This window comes from Neltuma alba, unplaced genomic scaffold (genome assembly GCF_004799145.2).
Source record: "Neltuma alba isolate B1F8T4 unplaced genomic scaffold, ASM479914v2 tig00011224_pilon, whole genome shotgun sequence".
NCBI lineage: Eukaryota > Viridiplantae > Streptophyta > Magnoliopsida > Fabales > Fabaceae > Neltuma > Neltuma alba.
In genome coordinates this window covers 16,144-35,651 of record NW_021635946.1, presented here as the reverse complement: position 1 = coordinate 35,651, position 19,508 = coordinate 16,144, and the positions used below count along the sequence as shown (strand labels likewise).

General features: G+C 36.9%; 1 protein-coding gene across 3 annotated transcripts; it reads right to left on the bottom strand.

Moving 5' to 3' along the window:
• Positions 1-511: 511 nt before the first annotated feature.
• LOC114762593 (COP9 signalosome complex subunit 6a) lies at positions 512-17,472 on the bottom strand. Of its 3 annotated transcripts, XR_003742269.1 has the most exons (11): positions 17,346-17,471; positions 16,956-17,265; positions 16,686-16,774; positions 4,607-4,700; positions 3,836-3,897; positions 3,643-3,721; positions 3,418-3,510; positions 2,254-2,354; positions 1,614-1,669; positions 798-932; positions 512-676 (listed from the first exon to the last, which is right to left on the bottom strand). XR_003742269.1 is itself a non-coding variant. In XM_028952102.1 (10 exons), exons 2-10 carry the CDS (start codon positions 17,260-17,262, stop codon positions 851-853), a joined length of 963 nt encoding a protein of 320 aa, XP_028807935.1. In that variant the 5' UTR covers positions 17,263-17,265; positions 17,343-17,472; the 3' UTR covers positions 577-850. The 3 variants fall into 3 exon arrangements, 2 of the variants coding, with proteins under 2 accessions (XP_028807935.1, XP_028807934.1); XM_028952102.1 differs by having other exon boundaries at positions 577-932; positions 17,343-17,472; XM_028952101.1 differs by having other exon boundaries at positions 577-932.
• Positions 17,473-19,508: the final 2,036 nt, after the last annotated feature.

The following is a 19,508-nucleotide window of genomic DNA, read 5'->3' as shown; positions in this document are numbered from 1 at the left end:
GCTTAAGGAAAATATTTATTAGACTGTTATAAGATCAGCTATGTTGTATGGTATTAAATGTTGAGTGATAAAGAAAACACGAGCATAAAATTATGGTGGTAAAAATAAAGATGTTAAGATGAATGTATAATTATACAAGAAAAGATAAGATTCAAAATAAAAATATCAAAACAAGAGTAGATACAACACCTCTCGAAATGAAAATGCTTGAGCATTACTTAAAGTGATTTGAACATGTGCAAAAAAAAACCCTTAGACACCTCGATAAAAAAAAGTAGATCGAAAGTGTAGAGTCTATTTAAAAAAGCATAGGAAGACTTAAAAAAAAAAAAAACACTCAATAAGGTCATTTCCTTCTCATCAATAACATACCTAAAGATTTGGTTATTGATAGAAAATAATGACATCGTGCAATTCATGTGACCAACCCTACTAATGGAATAAGACTTGTTGTAGAACAAACATCTTTTATATGTGCGGGTGAGTATCATTTTTAAAACGCAAGTGGATAGTCACTCAACATCGAACCACCGTAGCAAATCATATTAAACAATCTTCAAGTACTTTACCCTCAGCTTTGCTTAAGAACTCGTAATAATAATGCCAAAATAAGTCCTATATTTTTTTAGGCAAGTAACATGGTGATTTTGATATCCTTAAATAGGTCCCAGCAATCCTACAACAAAATACCGAAGCAACACAGGAACAAGTTAATTTAATATCTACAGAGATCAAATGTGCTTCCAATATCAAAAAATAAAAATTTAATTAAAAAAGGAGAGGAAAAGTGCTTCAACCTTCAAGGCTGTCATTTTGGCAAGACAACCAAATATGAACGATCACGCGGCTTTCATATAAAAGCAGTTCGCCCGCCTCTTCTGCTATGCCTGTCGTATGCAGTATTGAATTTGTCGACCAGCTCATTCATTGCACTATGGCCAAAAATAAAAAGAAAAAAGAAAAAACAAAATGAATCATTCATGGATAATATACGACTGGGAAACACAAGCCAAATCTGCAGTGTGTGTGTGGGGGGGGGGGGCGGATTACTTCCTTCAAATGGCTAAAATTTTCCTCCCTCTCTTCTTTAGTTGGGGCCTTTTGTTGGGCGAATGAGTTCTAGTCATTTGAGTCTCTAGTTCTTATTAAATCTCTGTAAGGCCATCTCAATCCTTAAATAGTTGGGGCAAAATTGAATAAAACAATTTTCCAATTATCATTAAGCTAGTTCTTGTACTAATTTTAAAGAATGTTTGCAAACGAATTAAAGTGCAAATTTGTCTTGGAAGTTTTCACCTAACAGCACTGCACACTCAGAAGTTTTTTTTTGGATGAGATATGCTCTAGAAGTTTAAAATGGTAACAATTTTGCCCTTTATTGTTCAAAATATTAATTGGCAATGTCACTATTCTAACAGTTAATGTTAGTTTTCCAATGGAAGGGGTAAAATTGCTACGATTTTAAACTTCAAGACAAATTTGCACTAAAAGAAACTTGTCTAATGCTCCTGATTGAAAACTTCGAGGACAGATTTGCATCTTAACCCATTGTAAATATATTAAAAGAGCTAGACAATATTAAAAAAGCAAAGCGCTAATTGCTAACATCATACCTTGAGCAGTTAGTCATCATGGCAAGGTACGTAATTAACAAGGTATCATTGTATTCCTACAAAGGCAAAAAAACAAAAAACAACACAAATCAGACATTGCGATCTAAAGACTGTAAAACAAGCACTAAAAAATTTAATTAAGCCTCTGAGTTTAAAAACTAAAAATAATTAACCATACAGCCCTGCTTGTAATAGTAACACAAAGTCGCACTGCGTTCATCATAGATTCTATAATTAAATTTAATGAAGCCCAATTGATTGATGCATTCTCCCTCAACAAATTGTGTCTCCAGTATGTCAATTCAGTTTGTACAAATGCTTCGGCAAATTCTAGGTTCCATAAAGCTTCCTACTTCAATTCCTTTGGTTATTGCCAGCAAGAAATCAATTTTCAAATCACCCAGGTTTAACTGTTCTTTAGCTCTAACCGGAGAGGAATCCATCAACAATATACCATAAACTTCTTCCAAATGGACCCTGAAGTAATTAAACAACTAATTCTCCACTTCTTACAAAGGCAGCCAATGTTTTCTCCTCCTTTTTTTTTTTCGATTTCCACTTTATACAAAAATATAAGAAAAAAACAGGGAAAGAGAAGAGAAAACAGATATGTCATCCAGTTCCAAGGAGAGGAACATACCATCAAGAAATCATCTTGGAATTTCCCAGATTCAATAGCTGGCAATCTTCTCAGGAGACTCGATACTTGTCTTAGCAGAGAATTGTCACAAGGGACTTCACCTGCTTTGTGAAAAATAACGCGTTAAACAAAGTTATTTCAGAATATTTCGATCCACAGCCTATGAACATGAGAAACGAAACAACATTGAACTGTTGCTTCAGATAGATTGACAGCAAAATAGACGCATGAAAAACAACAGTACACTATGAAAAAGCATGCTTCACAGTACGTAATGCACTCCAAAGTTTCTCATTGGTAATTTTTTATCTGATATGATTTAAAACATTTTAAAAACACACTAGTATATTTTTAAACTCTCAAACAGCACAACAGCTTATGGACAATCATAGTGATATGAATGGGCATCAACATCGACATGGTTTGAATTGAAATCAATGGTTCTAATCAGCATTATGCTTTTATTATTAGCTTGTTTTCAACATTTTACGTTCAATATGTTTTTAAGCAATCAAACAGTAACATCACTTTATTATTATTTCAATTAGAAGAATTTAGCTACACATAACTAAAAAACAACACACGTTAGGGGGGAAATCATTTCCAATTCCTCCATGGCATCATCAATATACCCTATCACCATGAAGAAGGGGCTAAGTTAGCTTTCCAATTTAAGGAGGGTAAGAAATTTTGACATGCTCTTCAACACAAGTTATCCTTCACTTTCCACACTCAAAATGGTGAACAAGCTAAAGCAGCAAAGTGAAGCTTAGGATACTAAGAAGCCTAGTGGGAGATAAAGCTAATAACTCGGGCCAAGTCCTCCCAACAACTGAGTTAGCCAATGATAATTCAACAAAAGTCTACAGGAAAAAGCCCTTCTAGATTGTCCAAGACTTTGCCCTTCGCTAGACTGTTGTCCACATGCCCATTCCTTTGACATCTTGTGCTGTGAGTCTTAAATCTACCAAATCATTAGCTTAATTACTATGAACAAAAATTTCATTCCCCTACGTCGTCTCTTCTCCCTCCTCTTTCTCCCTTTGTATTCCCACAAAATTTGTGAAAATTTCAGGAGTAGAATGAATGAATTTTCAGGTTGTTTTCTTTCATTAGAAAAAACTCCAAGGAAAATATATCTCGTGGTTAAGGAGATGGCTGTACCTTTCTGCATTGCAAGCAGATAATGGTGCAGCACCTTAATTCTGCTATGCAGCATTTTAATAGCACTGTGTATACCAGTAAGGTGAGCTGCCACTGCAAAAATGCCATATTATATATAGCACAACAGAGATCAGAGACCAGGGATCGTTTCCCTTCAATGAAAACAGGCTTAATGAAAGGCATTCAGTCGAAGAAAAATGGCAAGAGTCAATTAAAAACACTCACATTGTGTAGCAGCTGAACCGCCGTCTGAGGGCTTAAGATGCGCAACATGATCAACTGAAATCCGTTCTGCTTCAACAGTCTTCAAAAGAGAGTGGATTTTTTTAGGGGAAGGGGGTAGAAGCCAACTTGATTATTTATTGGGTATAAGTAATTAGAAAGGTGCAAGAAAGAAGTAAAGTCAGGAAAGCCCAACCTCAATAGTGTAGCTTGAGCGAACAAAGATCAGTTGTGGAATCCCATCTATTACATGCAGTTCTTCAATTGAAATAAAAAGCACCCACAAAAAAGAAGAGGACTCAGAGGCTCATCATGATAAGAATGTGAAAAGAGAGGTTACAGAGAGATGCAAAAAGTGTGGAAAGCATGGGGATAATCCTTTACATAAATGAAGCTTTCTATGATTTTACGCATTATTTATTTCTGAAAACAGAATGAAGTTAGTTAAGAATATTCTTATGTGTTACATTCCCCTTACCAATGAAGGTTAGGATCAGATTTTATTTTAATGTCTACATCTAGGGTCGAAAACAATATTCTACAGACCCAGATCCTTGTAAATAAAAGGCATCCTCCATTCATTTTTTTTTTTGGGGGGGGGGGGGGGTGTGGCAGGAATAAAAGAACAGTGTCAAGGGAAAGCATAAATTGGCTGAACCAGAGAGGTTGGGGAAGAAGCGGAAGCTGCTACCGGGAACATCAAAATCCAATACTTAATTGGGACGGTGTGAACAGGAACTGATAGATAATGAAGAAAATGCTGGTAGGGTTTGGGGACTTCAAGTGAGTATGGCCCCTAAAAGATCAAAGAAATTATCTTTCCTTAATATTCTGCCCTCTAAAATGACCTGTTTCTACAGGAATCTATAAGAGGAAATCCGGGTTTCCATGAGGATGTTACAAAATACATATACCAGAATTTGAAAATATCATCACACTAAAGGAAACAACAATGCAGGTTACATACCACTTTCAAAAATACTGACAGGAAGATCCTTCTGAGCATGGTTGATTGAAGGATTCAGAAGTACATACACTGGACTTTCATTAATATCCATCAACTGTTACAGCAAGATATACACTATACCATAAGATACCGGAAGAAATTGAATACACAAAACTAAAAATGATCCAGAGAAACAATATGAATTTTAAGCCTGAAGTAGGAAATCTTCATCAACAAGAGACAATAACAAAGAAAAATGCTATGGAAGATAAATTCAACAATTTGGACTGACATTTCATGATAATATAATACTAACCAAAAATCACAAAAGCCATAGCGGCAAATAAATCCATACCAAAGAACATAACAACGGAACTACAAAAAAGAAACTCAAAGCATAACTTCAAAATTAGCTACGTTGTAATTACCCAAGAATACTAAGAGTTATGTACCTAAACTGTAGCAACCAAAAGATGAATATGCAGACAATTGGGTAGAAAGCTTCACAATGTCATAGTGAGTTACAAAGATGCAGCATAATCAGTGTTGGCATATCACCCATTCAATATATTTTAGGGCTGTTGGCTATTCGGTCTCTATTGGGCCATGGGCCATGTAGATGTGCAAATCTGTGTGATTCTTTCTTTTAAATTTCTGTTTATTAGAGAGATAGATCATGATTCCTTTCCTGATATATCTTAGGATTTGATTTAGACTCCTAGAATCTTGGCCTGATCCTAGTATCTCGCATAATCCCTAAAATCTCAGCCTAATCACCTCATTCATGGAGGGAATTGTATCTATTTAAGTCTACTATTCTATTCGAATAATAAACAACTTCAAAATCATTAGATTCTTCATGGTATCAGAGCAGAGATGATCCGGTTTGGAATGGGCTTCAACAATGATAGCCAAAACAACCCTAAGGTTTCCGTAAACAGCCAATCAGGGTCAATGGCAACAGCGACTGGTTCTACTAGCCACCAGAATTCGATCGGATTGATGGCAACAGCAACTGGTTCTACCAGCCACCAAAACCGATCAAGTCAAGCCCTACATCCATCACAATTCATCAGCTCAACGGTGAAAATTACATGCAATGGTCATCTAGTGCTCAGTTATATATTATGGGCAAAGACAAATATAGATACTTGATTGGTTCTGTCCAGAAACCAGCCGAAGGTGATGAAAAGTATCCTACCTGGGAAGCTGAAAATTCCATAGTGCAAGCCTGGCTAATAAACTCCATGACAACTGAAATCAGTGCTCACTTGCACATTTTTGCCATTCTAGAATAGAAAGATTTCTTCATGATTTCAAGAAAAGGAAGTCTTTCTATAACTCAGTACTACACTAACCTAGTCATTCAATGGCAACAGCAGGACATGTATGAATCCTATGATTGGAAGTGCACAGGAGATGCAACTCTCTATGCAAAGATAAAAGAAGAGAAAAGGGTCTTTAAGTTCCTACTAGAATTGGATGACAGCTTTGAAGAAGTCTGAGGAAGAATAATGGGACTCGACACATTGCCACCTTTAAGGGAAGTATTCTTCATTGTTAGGAATGAAGAAAGTAGGAAAAGACTTACTTCCACTGAATTGAAGAATGAACCAAGTCAACCGAATACTCGTGTCAAAAGGGAGTCCTCAAGATGACTCCAGAAAACAGAGCAAGTGGTGCAACCATTGCAGAAAAAGAGGCCAAACCAGAGGTGTGTTGGAAACTACATGGGAAACCTTTGAAAAAGGGGAGACAGGATGGCCAAGGCTTTGTTGGAACAACTGATAACAAGAATGAACCTGAATTGAGCAAAGAAGAACTGAATCTACTCAGAAAAATCCTAGAAAAACATGATGCCCAGGGAACAACCCTTGCTGCAGGCTATGTTGCCCACACAGGTAAAACTATATCAGCACTAAAAGCTGACATACATCATTCAAGACTCTGGATTGTGGATTCAGGTGCAACAAATCATATGACTGGGAACCCCAGAAATAATTCTGCATAATGTCTTTTATACCCCTGGATTGAAATGCAGTCTGCTTTTTGTAATTACTATTACTCAATTAGAATTGTGATGTTCATTTCACTGCTGCTCAATGTGTTTTTCAGGATCTGAAGCAAGGGAAGATGATTGGCATAGCTAAGATCCTAGAAGACCTCTATTGTTTGGAAGTTCAAGAGAATCAACACAAGGGAAATATCATCAATTCTGTGACATATTCCTTTTCTTTTTCCACTACTTCAGATAATAAAGATGCTTTGTTATGGCATTATAAACTAGGGCATCCTCATTTTCATTATTTGTCTAAATTATTTCCTCAATTTTCAAATAAGAATGATTTATCCTTCATGTGTGAAGTCTATCAGCTCTCGAAACAAACCACAGCAACTTATAAACCTCACTCATATCAATACACAAAGCCTTTTAATCTCATTCACAGTAACATATGGGGGCCATCTCGCCTACCTTCTCTCGCTCATGCTAAATGGTTTGTTACATTCATTGATGATCACACACGACTTACCTGGGTGTTCTTAATGAAAGAAAAATCTGACCTACCCGCTACTTTCATCAAATTTCACATAATGATCCTATCTCAATTTCAAACTCAAATTCTTACCCTGAGGAGTTATAATGGACGAGAGTTCATGTGCCAAACCCGACAGAAACACCTTTAGGAACACGGAATTGTTCATCAAATCAGCTGTGTTGACACCCCACAGCAAAATGGGACTGCTGAACGCAAGAACCGTCACTTATTAGAGGTTACCAGATCTCTTATGTTTACTGTTCGAAGTGGACCCAATAAAGGCCCAATTACAGCAAACCCTAGCTTAATTAGTAACTACCAGTAATTATATTTTTAATATCTGCATAGTTTTAGGGATTTGTTAAATTTTTATCTGATTTATTAACCTATCATTACCCTAGATTAGATTTGATCAGATTCGATCAAACCCTTTGTTCCCTCTATATGTATCGATCGGTTCCATGAAATAAAATAAGAGTTCAGCGCCAAACTCTGTCATGGTATCAGAGCAATCATGACCTTCAAAGCGACGCTGATGGGTACTCCACAAGCCTTCACTGCCAGCGGTCCAAAAAACTCATCCTTGGCCGCGACTGGCGATGGCTCAAACAGCGAGACCAGTTCTGCAGTGAACCAACCCTCGAACAATCTTCATCTCTGAGTTCAGCGTCGGATTCACTATCTCAAATCACCATCTCCCACAGACTCAATGGGAACAACTACCTACAATGGTCCAGGAATGTACTTATGTTTATTTGAGGACGACACAAGGAGAAATATCTCACGTGGGATCCCAAACCACCATCAACCAAGGATTCCCAATTCGATACATGGCGGGCTGAAGACAAATTGGTAATGACCCGGTTAGTGCATTCCATGACTCCAAAAATCAACAAGAATTATCTGCTTCCTAGTCATGAAATCTGGGAGTCTGCCAGGCGAACGTACTCAGTCAAGGAAAATTCAGCTGCTATAATTCAGGCCAAACGACTCCTACATAGTCTGGTTCAGGGGGAGCAAACCGTGACCCAGTACTTCAGTGCACTCATGCGACTCTGGTTGCAGATTGATCTGTATGATGTTCATCAATGGACTTCTCACACCGATGAATCATACTACAAACAAGTGGTTGATCGGGATCGCTGCTATGATTTTCTACTGGGCCTTAACGACACCTATGAGGATATATGAGGTAGAATTATGAGTATAAAGCCTCTCCCTTCGCTTGAAGAAGCCTTTAATATGGTTAAAAACAAGGAGAGTCATAAGGCATTGCTCCAATTAACACCTCGAGCTCTACCTTCCGCTGATGCCTCAGCCATGGTCATCCGTGGCAATCTTGAGAATGAACCTAGAGGAAAGAAATTTCTAAGGTGTGACCATTGCAATAAAAATGGCCATACACGAGAAACCTGCTGGAAGATTCATGGAAAACCAGCTCATCCTAGACACCGAACAAAAGGGGACAAGGACAGTAAAGGTATGACAATGAGCACATGCAAGACGGTGAGTTTTGAACCAGGAAGAGGTTTCCATTCTCCGGAAAATCCTAGACAAATATACCCAGGATAAAACAAGTGATAAAACGACTCCTCAAGTCACTCTAGCACATGCAGGTATGATTTTCTTGGCTACTCACAAAATAAAGAACACTTGGGTGGTTGACTCTGGAGCCACAGATCATATAACCGGATTTCATGAATTATTCTCTGACTTTAAGCCCTATTATGAATACTCCCGAGTTCAAGTGGCCAATGATACAGATGCAAAGGTCATCTCCACATTGTTATTACTCATAACTATTACTATATAATGTCCTTTTGTACTAGTGTTTTACTATTGTTAAAAGTGTCACCTGAAAAATTCACGTGCAATATTTGACAAATTTCAAACTAAGGATTTTCAGGACTTACTTGGGGAGGGTGACTGGAAGCTAAGGTGTCATGGTACTATCTGAGGCGACTCGAAGACTTTCAAGTGGTTGATGCCTCATGATGACATAATGCTATGGCATTCTAGGTTAGGCTATCCAAATTTTAGTTACATGAAAATTCTATTTCCCAACTCCATCAATAAAGATTTTTAGTTTCATTGTGATACTTGTCATCGAGCAAAGCAACACTCGCTCAACTTATTTGCCAACTCCTTACATACCTACACATCCTTTTGCCCTAATTCACAGTGATGTTTGGGGTCCATCTAGAATTGAAATATTTCTAATGCAAAATGGTTTGTTACATTCATTGATGTTCATACTCACCTAACATGAATATTTTTAATGAAAGAAAAATCAGAAGTCTTCTGTATCTTCAAGAACTTTCATGCTTTTATTCAAAACCAATTTCAAACTTCAATAAAAATTCTTCAAAGTGATAATGGCAAAAACTATATTTATATGGATTTTCAAAAATTTCTTACTGAAAAGGAATCACCATCAAACTTCTGTGTGCATACACCACAACAAAATGGTGTAGCAGAACGGAAAAATAGACACCGTTTAAGAAGTGACAAGGGCTCTTTTGATTGATAAAAATGTTCCTACCAAAATTTTGGGGAGATGCTATTCTTACTTCTGCGTATTTGATTACAGAATGCCTTCCAAAGTAAAAATTCATACTCCTGTTCAAAATTCTTAGAGCATTATCCTCATTCTCATCTCCTCAACTCCCTTCCTCAAGTCACTCTAGCACATGCAGGTATGATTTTCTTGGCTACTCACAAAATAAAGAACACTTGGGTGGTTGACTCTGGAGCCACAGATCATATAACCGGATTTCGTGAATTATTCTCTGACTTTAAGCCCTATTATGAATACTCCCGAGTTCAAGTGGCCAATGATACAGATGCAAAGGTCATGGGTCCAGCATTGTTATTATCTCAGCCACTATTACATTATATAATGTCCTCTTGTACCTGAGATCAAGTGTAATTTACTATCTGTTAAAAGTGTCACCTGCCAATTAAATTGCCGTGCATATATTTGACAATTTCACTGTGATTTTCAGGACTTAGCCTTGGGGAGGGTGATTGGCAAAGCTAAGGTGTCATGGACTCTACTATCTAGAAGGCGACTCGAAGACTTCTGTGGTTGATTCTTCTGTTTCAAGTTCAGTTTTTTCTGCTATGTCTCATGATGACATAATGCTATGGCATTCTAGGTTAGGCTATCCAAATTTTAGTTACATGAAAATTCTATTTCCCAACTCCATCAATAAAGATTTTTAGTTTCATTGTGATACTTGTCATCGAGCAAAGCAAACTCGCTCAACTTATTTGCCAACTCCTTACATACCTACACATCCTTTTGCCCTAATTCACAGTGATGTTTGGGGTCCATCTAGAATTGAAAATATTTCTAATGCAAAATGGTTTGTTACATTCATTGATGATCATACTCACCTAACATGAGTATTTTTAATGAAAGAAAAATCAGAAGTCTTCTGTATCTTCAAGAACTTTCATGCTTTTATTCAAAACCAATTTCAAACTTCAATAAAAATTCTTCAAAGTGATAATGGCAAAAAACTATATTTATATGGATTTTCAAAGATCTACAGTGGCCCATTGCACTAATGAAAGGAAAGAGAAGTTCGCCATCAAATCCTATTAACAGGTTGTCTGCTATGACAGCTCAAAAAAGGTGTTGCTATGAATTGACAAAAAGATTCCCGAGGTGTTTTGATAGCTATATGTGATTTGAATGGAAGTTGGCTTTGAGGATGAGCTGATGCCTTAAAAATCAGACCTGGAAAAAGTTTTGCCCCGAGGAAAGCAAATTGTTGCAAGTAGCAAATGGCATTTACAAAGAAGTACAACCCAAGAAGCATTAAAAGTACTAGCAAATTTTGCTCCTGTTACAAAACTTACGGTATTGACTATTATCCTCTAAGTTCTACTATAATGTTCTATTATCCTTGCTGCCAATCTAGATTAAAAATGCCATTACATTTAGATGTTAAAAATGCCTCTAAAATCTAGAAGGAAGGTGTGACTTTATGGAAATACCACCTTGTAGGACTTAAATCAGAATAAGTGGACTTTATAAATCCTTGTATGGACTTAAACAATCCCCGAGAGCACAGTTTGAAAAATTCACATGTGCCATTAAAAGATTCAGTTACACACAATGCCAAACAGATCATACCTTGTTTATAAAGCACTCTAATCATAAAATTACTGTGCTAATAGTCTATGTGGATGACATAGTATTAACAAGGAATGACGTCGAAGAAATTGCAGAACTGAAACAGAGGCTAGCAGCAGAATTTGAGATAAAAAATCTTGGGAATCTGAGATATTTTCTGGGACTGGAGATTGCTAGATCACCTAAAGGTATTAGTGTGTCACAAAGAAAATACACTATGGATCTTTTAAAGGAGACAGGAATGTTAGGAGCTAGACCAGCTGAGACTCCTATGGAACTAAACTGTGAACTTGAGATCACACCAGATGGGAAGGCTACCAACAAGGAAGGTTACCAAAAATTGGTGGGTAAACTCATATACCTATCTCATACCAGACCGGATATTTCTTATACTGTAGGGGTTGAGTCAATTTAGTAGTAAACCTCAAAAAGTGCACATGGAAGCTATATACCGAATCCTCAGGTACCTGAAAAATACACCCGGGAAAGGGTTATTCTGCACTAAGGGGAATAAAAAGCATGTGGAAATATATATAGATGGGAAAAGGGTGAACCCTGGTACAAAAGAAGACAACGACATTGAAGTATATACTGATGCTGATTGGGCAAGTGCAATTGATGATAGACGCTCTACTACGGGCTACTGTACTTTTGTGTGGGGCAACCTAGTAACATGGAGGAGTAAAAAACAACCTGTTGTATCTAGAAGCTCTGCAGAGGAAGAATATAGAGCTTTAGCTCTTGGAATCTGTGAAGGGATATGGGTTGTACGACTACTGCAGGAACTTGGGATAGAGACTACACCAATAAAAATGTGGTGTGATAGCATGGCTGCATTGAAAATCGCCAATAATCCTGTTCAGAATGACAGAACAAAGCATGTTGAGATTGATCGTCATTTTATTAAGGAAAAGATTAAGGCTAAGGTGATTGATTTGGCCTACATTCCTACTGGAAGACAAATTGCAGACATGATGACAAACCCACTGGTTCGGGCAAAGTTTGATGAACTCACAAGCAAGCTGGGAATGATCAATATCTACTCGCCAGCTTGAGGGGGAGTGTTGGAAGTGGGCCCAATTACAGCAAACCCTAGCTTAATTAGTAACTACCAGTAATTATATTATTAGTATCTACATAGTTTTAGGGATTTGTTAGATTTTTATCTGATTTATTATCCTATCATTACCCTAGATTAGATTTGATCAGATTCGGTCAAACCCTTTCTCCCCTCTATATGTATCGATCGGTTCCATGAAATAAAATAAGAGTTTAGCACCAAACTCTGTCATTTACACATAATGTCCCTAAACAGTATTGGGGAGAAGCTCTCCTTACTCCCGTTCCGTTCACTTGATCAACCGACTCCCATCCAAAAACCTTGGTTTCCAAACCCCAGTAAACCTTCTCACCAAAACCTATCCCTCTAACTCCCTTACCTGTGACCTTCCCCTGCGAGTATTTGGATGTGTAGCATATATTTATCACAACCATGGAAATAAACTTGACCCAAGAGCCCTAAAGTGCATCTTTTTAGGCCATTCTTTTACCCAACAGGGGTATAAATGCTACTCTCCATCCCTGCGTAAGTTCTTTGTCACTATGGATGTTCAATTTGATGAGACCTAAGCCTACTATCCAAAGTCTCCCATTCAGGGGGAGAATTTCAGAGAATGGGAGCTTTTACACCCACAACACACCCAACCTACCATACCTACCACTGCTGCCACACTAGAAACAGACACTCCCACACAAGAACCAGAAGTTCCTACACCTGACACACCCACAACAGAACCTGAAATGTCCCTAACAGAACCTCCTACACCTGTACCTGATCCTCAACAACATTCTGCGCCCCCAAAAACAGACTTTAACACTAGTTCTACTCCACCCGAAACCAACCTGAATACACTTAACCCTAGCATGATGCCTAATAAGGAGAATGAGGCAAACAATAGAGGCTCTTCGGGTTCTGGACAAAGCCAAGAATCAACCCAACATGATGATCTTGGATGGCCCATGGCACTTAGAAAAGGGGTAAGGAAGTGTACTCAACACCCAATCAGCCATTTTGTATCCTATAATAAGCTATCACCATGCATAAGGAATTTTGTTAATAGCATTGACAGGGACCCAATTCGCAGAACTTTTGATGAAGCTACTGGGGATCCTAGGTGGAAGATAGCTATAGATGAGGAGCTACAAGCACTTGATAAAAATTAGACTTGGAAGATTGTCAGCCTCCCACATCGAAAGAAGACAGTAGGGTGCAAATGGGTCTTCACTAGTAAATATAACCCAGATGGGTCTATAAGCAAGTTTAAAGCACGACTAGTGGCTAAAGGTTTTTCTCAAACAGAGGGGATTGATTATCAAGAAACATTTGCACCAGTGGCGAAACTAAACACTATAAGGATACTGTTGCCCTAGCAGCCAACCTTGATTGGCCCCTTCACCAACTTGATGTCAAGAATGCTTTCCTAAATGGGAATCTCGTGGAAGAAGGGTATATGAGAGTTCCTGAAGGACTAGCAGAACATGGAAACCTAAAAGCTACATGCAGACTGTATAAATCCCTTTACGGTCTCAAACAGTCTCCAAGGGCATGGTTCGAAAGATTCACCAAGGTAGTGAAGGAATCTGATTATATGCAGTGCCAGTCAGATCATACATTATTTGTCCAACATTTAGAAAGAAAGGTGTCTATCCTAATTTTGTATGTAGATGACGTTGTTATAACCGAAAATGACAGCAAAGAAATAGCAAGATTAATAAAGAAGACTTCGACAGCAGAATTTGAGGTGAAAGACTTAGGGAGTCTAAGGTATTTTCTGGGAATGGAGATTGCCATATCAAACAAAGGGATCTCAGTGTCACAAAGAAAGTACACGCTAGACCTACTTACAGAAACTAGCATGTTGGGAGCTAAAACATCATCAACACCTATGGATCCCTCCGTCAACCTCGAATACAAAAAAGATGGTGTACCAGTTGATGCAGAAAGGTACAAACGATTGGTAGGAAAACTTATCTACCTATCACAAACAAGACCAGATGTTAACTACGCAGTGGGAGCGGTTAGTCAATTCTCTTCACAACCACAAGAACAATACAATACATGGAAGCAACATATACTATCCTTAGATACTTAAAAATGACACCTGGAAGAGAGGATTTCTTCAAAAAGGGGGAGTCAAAAGACATAATATTATATACAGATGCAGACCATGGAAGATCCCTTTTTGATAGAAGGTCAACAGGGGGTACTTTACATTTGTTTGGGGTAATTTGGTAACTTGGAGGAACAAAAAGCAAACTGTGGTTTCTAGAAGCAATGCAGAAGCTGAGTTAAGGGCACTAGCTAATGGTGTTTGTGAAGGAATGTGGAGAAATCAGAATCAGTGTTAATACATCGATTAAGTTATGGTGTGATAGCATGTCAGCACTACAAATGGTTCATAACCCTGTGCATCACAATAGAACATTGATCGGCATTTTGTAAAGGAGAAGATTGAATCAAAAATCATTGACCTATCTCATATAAATTCTGGGTCACAGGTTGCTGATGTCCTTACAAAGCCACTAGATCGAGGCAAGTTCGAAAAGTTTAGAAACAAGCTGGGAATGTTTGATATCTACATTCTAGCTTGAGGGGGAGTGTTGGCTATTCGGTCTCTATTGGGCCATGGGCTGTGCAGATGTGCAAATCTGTGTGATTCTTTCTTTTAAATTTCTGTTAATTAGAGAGATCATGATTCCTTCCCTGCTATATCTTAGGATTTGATTTAGACTCCTAGAATCTCAGCCTAATCCTAGTATCGCCTAATCCCTAAAATCTCGGCCTAACCACCTCATCCATGGAGGGAATTGTATCTATTTAAGTCTGCTATTCTATTCGAATAATAAACAACTTCAGAATCATTAGATTCTTCAAGGGCTTTTTCCCTTCCCTCATTGTTTGGTTACTGTTTCTTCATATATTTTTCCATGTTTGACATTCTAGAAGAGTGTTTAAGTGGAAACCAAACCATGATTTTAAAATTGTTTTATGGTATTCGAAACAAGTATGTGAGAGAACTTGTCTCGACTAGCGTGAAAGCACTTTTTAAAAGTGCTTTGGAGGAAACCAAACACCCCCGCAATCTAAAAGTACTCCTTTTCCTTCACATAACATTCAGCTAGATGGGATGAAAATTATAGATTTCAATAGATAAAAGAAGGGAAAGGTACTTTTAACTTAAGGAGTAAATCATATAAATGCAATTTTAAACTTTCCTAGTGCTTCAATATCATGCATTGATCTTTAGATTAAAAAATATGGAGCCCCCTTTGATCGCAACTTGATGAAATTAGAGAACCCTCACATTGATATTGAATCATCAATCATCATTGATATTGAATCATCAATCATCATTGATATTGAGAAGGGCAAGACAGACATGAGAATCAACCTTTGGTAAACACCTAATGTCCCAAATTACCAATATGGCTCCATATCATTGATAAGAAATAAAATACTTCTAGTCTCTAAAGTCTAGACCCAAGTTCCCGAAGACTCCTAGTCAAAAAACAACAAATATTAAATTCTTAAGTTCCCCACTAGATTATAATTTAAATTCTACATAAAATAAATCAGTATTATAATGAAAGTTATCCACATAGAAAGAACAGTATATCCAAGAGAAACATTGGGATAGTAGAAATCTTATACCACAAAGGTACTTGCAATTTGGATGCACAAATGTTTTCAACCTCACCAGTCAATCTTACATGCTTTCCGTATTCTAGTTTTGATGACTGAAACATCTTGAATGCACATAAAAAGACACCAACAAGCATGAACTCTAGAGCTTGCATGACAACATATCAAGAACCTAAAAGTACCCACTTCAAACCCTGAAATGCATTGGGCATCCAACTTCAAATTAACTACTTGGATATTCAATAAAACAAAGATGGCCTGGCAAACTTAACAGCAAGGAATCGAATTGAGATGCAGAAATGCATAATTTAATTTGTCTTTTGAATTTTGCTTCTGCTTTATTCTGGTGAGTTGCGCTAACAAACCAAGTACAAAGCACAATAAATCTTTGAATCTGAAAGGATTCCTTGCACACTCAATATTTACAGCGTCTGTCATGAATCTACAAATAATAAGGTCTTTTTTTCTAATGCTTCTTCTTGCTAAATTCCAGATGAAATTTGTACTAAAGAGGGTATCATAGGTTTTTGTGAATGGTCTGGCATTCTGTGTGACCAGAATTATCTTGTAATGCAATGTAATTAATTTGAATATTTAATACATAAAGCAAATCCAGTAGTGAATTTTCTTCTTTGGTACTTCGCACCATATTCATATTATGGCACAATCCGCTTGAGAGTAAATTCATTACACAGTACAGCCATAATGTGAACTTACAGCTTTGTGAATATGCATATCTGATTCCTGGGCATCGCTCCCCGTTGAATACCATCCTAGTATGTAGAAGTGGGGGAAAACCTTCTTGTCTGTTTAACCGAAGAAAAAGCAAGTCAAAAAATAAGCAAACCACAAGAGTAAAAAGGGAAGAGAAAAATGACCTATTAGAGTAAAGAATTCGCAGAAGTAGCCCAAATCAAATCCTAGAACCAAGCTTCAACGGAGAAAGTTCGAATTAGTGATTATCAAGGGGAAAGGTAAATACTTAACAGAGTTCTAGCTTCTTCTCAAGAAAAGAACGATCGAGGGAATGGGTAATAGGGTCATAAAGAAGTTCGAAGCTATTGAAGATCTCCACGGTACGTCCTCTCTGTACTCCTATCACGCATCCGTATACCCTAGGAGGCAAGGAAACCATTCCGTCCGCAGCATTACTGTTAGCAGAGGCGGTGCTTCTCTGATGGGATGCAATGGGCGGGTTCATCTGTGACTTAACCCGAGTATAATGATCCGATATGTTAACTATCACCAAGGGATGTAGCTTGAATGTCAATCCACTGCTCGACGATGACGCCATAATCTGAAAAACACCCCAAAATTGTTGAAGGAAAAAAAAGTTTTAACGAATTAGGGTTCTAGGGAGTACGTCATGAGTACTACGGTTTTCGGCTTCTGAATTTTCTCCCCTCTTTCCCAGTGAAGTAGCAGTATCAAAGTATACTTCTCCTCGCCGGTGCTTATTTTTGGCCTCAAACGTCGTAAGATCAGCGCCCCTGGACAGGAACCGAAACCTAAGAAAGTGATCGAGCAGGCTGGCCTGATCAGGGCTATTTGGATGAAATAAAAACTGCTGGGACGATTAACCGAATTGCGTTGATAAAAAATAACTAAAATTAGCATAAGAATTAATGTGTAAAAAGTATATTTTTTTTTTACAAATACCCTCATTAATAAGGAGAGAGAATGAGAAAGAATAATTAAATTATTAAAAGAAAGAGAAGTGGGAGAGAGAAAGAGTGTGAGTTAGAAACAATAAATATGGGTAAAATAAGAAATCAACACAAAAAAATAAAGACAACTTTTAAGTGTCTCTTACATATAAGAACATGCCATAAGTATCAAATGTCTCTTATAATAAGGAACAGAGGGAGTATAGTTTAATAGTTTTAAAAATGTTTTTATAATATATAAAGTAAATATATGAAGGAGTTTATCTCTATTTGTAAAAAGTATTTCTAAGAAGTATTTTTTAGAAAAAATTCTAATTAAATCCATTTGAAATAGCAAATTCTAATTTAAGCCTACATTTTTAACAAATTCTTAATTAGGCCAAAAAATCTAATTGGAGATTTCTAAATGTTGCTAAAAGACCAAATTGCCCTTCATAATTAAAAGCCTAATTTTAGTTTTAATTTTTTTAATTGAATTTAACTAACATGTTTTTTCTTTAAACATTATCACATGAAAATTTGGCCAAAAACAGTATCATATAAAAAACAAAAAAAGAAAAATCACGATTATGGCCAATAAAAAATAATTGAAAATTCAAGATAAAAAAATACATAATTTCTAGATATCTATAGAATTGTAAAAATATGGGAACTAATAAAAATTTTACGATTTCAAATGTAAAAGATTAACAATATCAAAGATTTTGTTTTTTTGTGCGAGAAAAAATCAAATCAAAGATTCATAGAATTCTTGAATATCTATCAAAATTAATTTTACTATTTCACAACTTACATTGAGATTCATCAATTCATTTTCAATTTTCCAGTCTCTAAGATTTATTCAATATCAAATTTTTATTATATAAAAAAAAACTAAAAGGCCATAAATTCTAGAGTTGACATAACGTTCACAATTACAAAACACACCTTTGACATAAAATCTAAGAAAGACCACGTCCTCATTAGTAAATTTACTAGAATAATTAAAACTAAAATCAGATTTACACCTACATTCAATTTTCTTTTTTGATTACAAAGAGGCATTCCGGTCCTTCAGCAACATTTGAAAATCCACCAACGAGCAGTTGGTCGAGCTGGTAAGTGGGCTCGCCCCCCGTAAGGATGAAAACGTGTGTTCGAATCCCGGGAAGCGCTCTCGTTGGGAGAGGGGCTAACCCCGCCTGTGTGGGCGGCACTCTCCCCCTCGAGTCCGGATTAATCAATTGCCAAAGGCGTCGGATTACCGGGCGGTGTATAACCAAAAAAAAAAAACATTTGAAAATCCCTAATTAGGCCTCTTAGCCTAATTAGGAATTCGTTAAAAGTATAGGCTTTGATTGGAATTTCATTATTTCAGATGGATTTAATTGGGATTTTTCCTACTTTTTCTTATGCCCAAGCATCCCCTCAGTTAACAATCATCAAATCATTGTTTACATAAACTAGAATGGAATCATTGAACTGTGAGACAGACAGGAGCAGCACTTTTATTTTTCGTTTCTAAAAGGGACTGACCGACTCGGTTTTGAGAAGGGAAGTAACTCGGGTTTAAAATTTTTTACTCCTAAATTAGGGTTCAAACTGATCCCAAAAGTGTTTTGATGAAAAACAAACCATAATTTTAAAAGTACTTTTACAGTATTCAAAATATGTGACGGAATTTGACTTGTTTTAAGAAAAAGTGCTTTTTAAAAGCATTTTTTACTTATTACCAAATACCCCCTTCATCTTGATAGTATTTGTAATTGTTATATTGGGCCCGTTTGGCACTGCTTATAAATAGCTTATAAGCTGCATTTCAATAGTGATTTACGGAATACGAGACAAGTATATGAAAGGAGTTTTGTCTCAATTTACGTAAAACGTGCTTATA